The 3,130-nt window shown below is 37.8% G+C and overlaps 1 protein-coding gene across 1 annotated transcript; it reads right to left on the bottom strand.

The window, feature by feature from the left end:
* Window positions 1-391: 391 nt before the first annotated feature.
* LOC133868947 (uncharacterized) lies at window positions 392-2,401 on the bottom strand. The gene has a single exon (XM_062305938.1). The coding sequence runs from the start codon at window positions 2,399-2,401 to the stop codon at window positions 392-394; it is 2,010 nt and encodes a 669-aa protein (XP_062161922.1).
* Between the last annotated feature and the right edge of the window lie 729 nt (window positions 2,402-3,130).

Raw genomic sequence — 3,130 nt, forward strand, 5'->3', positions numbered from 1 at the left:
CATTCGCAATGTAGCCCTCAGCAATAGACCCTTCCGGGGCAGCCTTGTTACGAACGGTAAATTTGAATCTACCAAGACTCCTACAATACAAAAAAACCCGATCATAATACCATAATCTATTTGAAAAAAAATATCGTGTAGAATAAAAACTTCATTATTTTATGGTAGTAATACCTCTCAATTGGATACATCCACCGGTAGTGTACCGGTCCACCTAGCCTGCATTCACGAACTAAATGCATGACGAGATGCACACTAATCGTAAAAAATCTAAGAGGGAAAATTTGTTCCAAGTTGCACAATATTATAGGAATTCGGGACTCAAGACGGTCCAGATCTTCAATGCGTAGTGTTTTAGAACAAATCTCTCTGAAGAAGCCACACAACTCTATTAAGGACCAACAACCTTCTTTGGTAAGGACCCGCGAAATGCAATTGGCATGAGTTGTTGCATGAGTATGTGGCTATCATGGCTTTTCATACCCCCAATACTACATTCTTTAAGTTTGAGACAACGTGACACATTTGAAGCATATCCATCAGGCACTCTTACATCACTTATCACCTTTAGGAAGCCATACTTCTCTGTTTTTGTCATTGTGAAGTTCGCTGCAGGTAAATATGTTTTGTTGTTATCCGCAGTAAAAGGATGAAGTGCTGATCTCAAACCCAATTTTCGTAGATCCTGATGTGCTTCGTAATTGTCTTTCGTTTTCCCTTTAATGTCCAACAGCGTGCCAATTATATTATCGACGACATTCTTCTCAATGTGCATCACGTCAAGGTTGTGACGCAATTCATTATCTTTCCAATAGGGCAATGTGAAGAATATACTTCTCTTCTTCCAACCCTCACCCTCTGACCTTGGCCTCTCTACAAAACCTTGTAGTTGTTTCATTATCTCATCACCACTTGGCACACTAGATGGATGTCCCATTTCTTCCATACCATCGAATGCTCTCTTGTTCTTTCTCCATATATGATCTTCAGGTAACCATCGTCGGTGGCCCATATAGCATTGTTTTCTACCATAAGTTAACCACATAGAACGTGTTGAATCCATACAACAAGGACAAGCCTTTTTTCCTTTCGTACTCCATCCCGACAAATCTCCGTACGCTGGTAAGTCGTTTATTGTCCACATCAATGCTGCACGCAACATAAACTTTTTTTTTAAGGATACATCAAAAGTCTGTACCCCAACATCCCATAGTTGGTTAAGTTCTGTTACGAGGGGCTGTAGGGAAACATCTATATTCATTCTAGGTGAACTTGGGCCTGGGATAATCAAGGATAACATAAAATATGGTTGTTTCATGCACATCCATGGAGGCAAGTTGTACGGTACCAACAATACCAGCCATGTACTGTGAGCAGTGCTCATGTTTCCAAAAGGATTGAATCCATCTGACGATAAGCCGAGCCTGACATTGCGTGGATCTTTGGCGAAGTCTGGGTAATGTGCATCGAAAGATTTCCATGCTTCACCATCGGCTGGATGCCTTAGTACACCATCTTTTGTGCGCTCAACAGCGTGCCATTTCATGTGTGTCGCAGTATGCTGTGACATAAACAACCTTTGCAACCTTGGTATCAGAGGAAACCACCGCAACACCTTAAACGGCTTTCTTTTTGATATTGGGGATGAACCATCTTCATCAGTTATGTTATCCTTCCACCTCGACATATTGCACATTGTACATTTGTCTAACTTCTCATTCTCCTTCCAAAATAGCATACAATCATTGCGACACGCCGAGATCTTCTCATATTCAAGCCCCAAGTCTTTCAGGTACTTTTTTGCCTGGTATGTGTCATTAGGCAAATGTGCATCCGTTGGAAGCAACTCATTGATAAATTCAAGCAACAATGAGAAATGTGTGTTACTCCATCCACCCATACACTTCAAATTGTATAGACATATAATAGCCCCCAATTTGCTATGTTTTGTATTCGCATGGAGTGGCCTATCGTCCTCTTTAAGCAAAGCGTAGAACTTACTTGCATTTTCATCATAGTCCGCAATATCTTCCTCTACAGCTTCTGCTTCGATACCCATGTCAAATCCACCATAATGTAGTTGATCATTGTGCATAGCAAAAACATCTCTAAGCATGGCTTGCATTCCACTGGACTTGTCATGTGTTGGCATCCTATCGGTGGGACTTGTAGTGGACCCTTCGAATATTGGGTCCTTATTGACGGAAGGGTTAACTTGTTCCCCATGCATTACCCACTCGGTGTAACCCTCCAAAATCCCTGCTCCTGATGTCAAATGGTCGTACACAACATCTTCCCGCAATGTCACGCCCAAACAACACTTCTTACATGGGCACACGATGAACCCTTTAGTTTTGGAGTTGGCAGCTGAAAATATCATAAATTCCTCAACTCCATCCATATACTCTGTTGATCCTCTTCATTTTCTCATCCAACTCTTGTCCATGGCTTCACTACATTGTAAATATATACACAATTGTAAAAGCAACTTAACTTACTAATCCATAGAGTTCTAGGTATAACTTATAATTTATTATAATTGCTCAACAGGAAAGAATAAATTATTAATCATCCAAAAGGCATATTTTGATGAACAAGTATTAAAACACAATAATAGATAATCTGCTAGTATTTTTTTGTCAAAGACAGATAATCTAGATAATCAATTTGAACAAAAAAAAAAACTTACTTATTTCTCTTCATTTCTTTTCTTGCATCTTATTTGGTTAAACACAAACATAACCATTATTTTGTAATAAAACTATAGTTAAATAAAATGAATAATCTGGAAAAATACATATATAACCAAAATTTTCTAATAATATAATTATATATGTTAAATAACTATACATATTTAATTTTTACTACCATGGATGACATATTGCTCCACTGCAACGAGACTTTTTTTTTTTAAGTAAATATTTCACTTACATCAATAAGAAACTGAAAATGAGGGTTTAAAAACACTTGAAAAATGTCTTTCAACATTTTGGATCCCTAGCTTTATAGTTTTGATTTATAATGGATTTAACATCATGGGAGGTTTTAGAAACACTTTAAAAGGTTTCTTTCAGAATTTTGTTCCCTAGCTTCATACTTATGATTTGTGATGGATTTAACTTCTTTTTTC

The sequence above is a fragment of the Alnus glutinosa genome, chromosome 5, assembly GCF_958979055.1.
Source record: "Alnus glutinosa chromosome 5, dhAlnGlut1.1, whole genome shotgun sequence".
Taxonomy (NCBI): domain Eukaryota; kingdom Viridiplantae; phylum Streptophyta; class Magnoliopsida; order Fagales; family Betulaceae; genus Alnus; species Alnus glutinosa.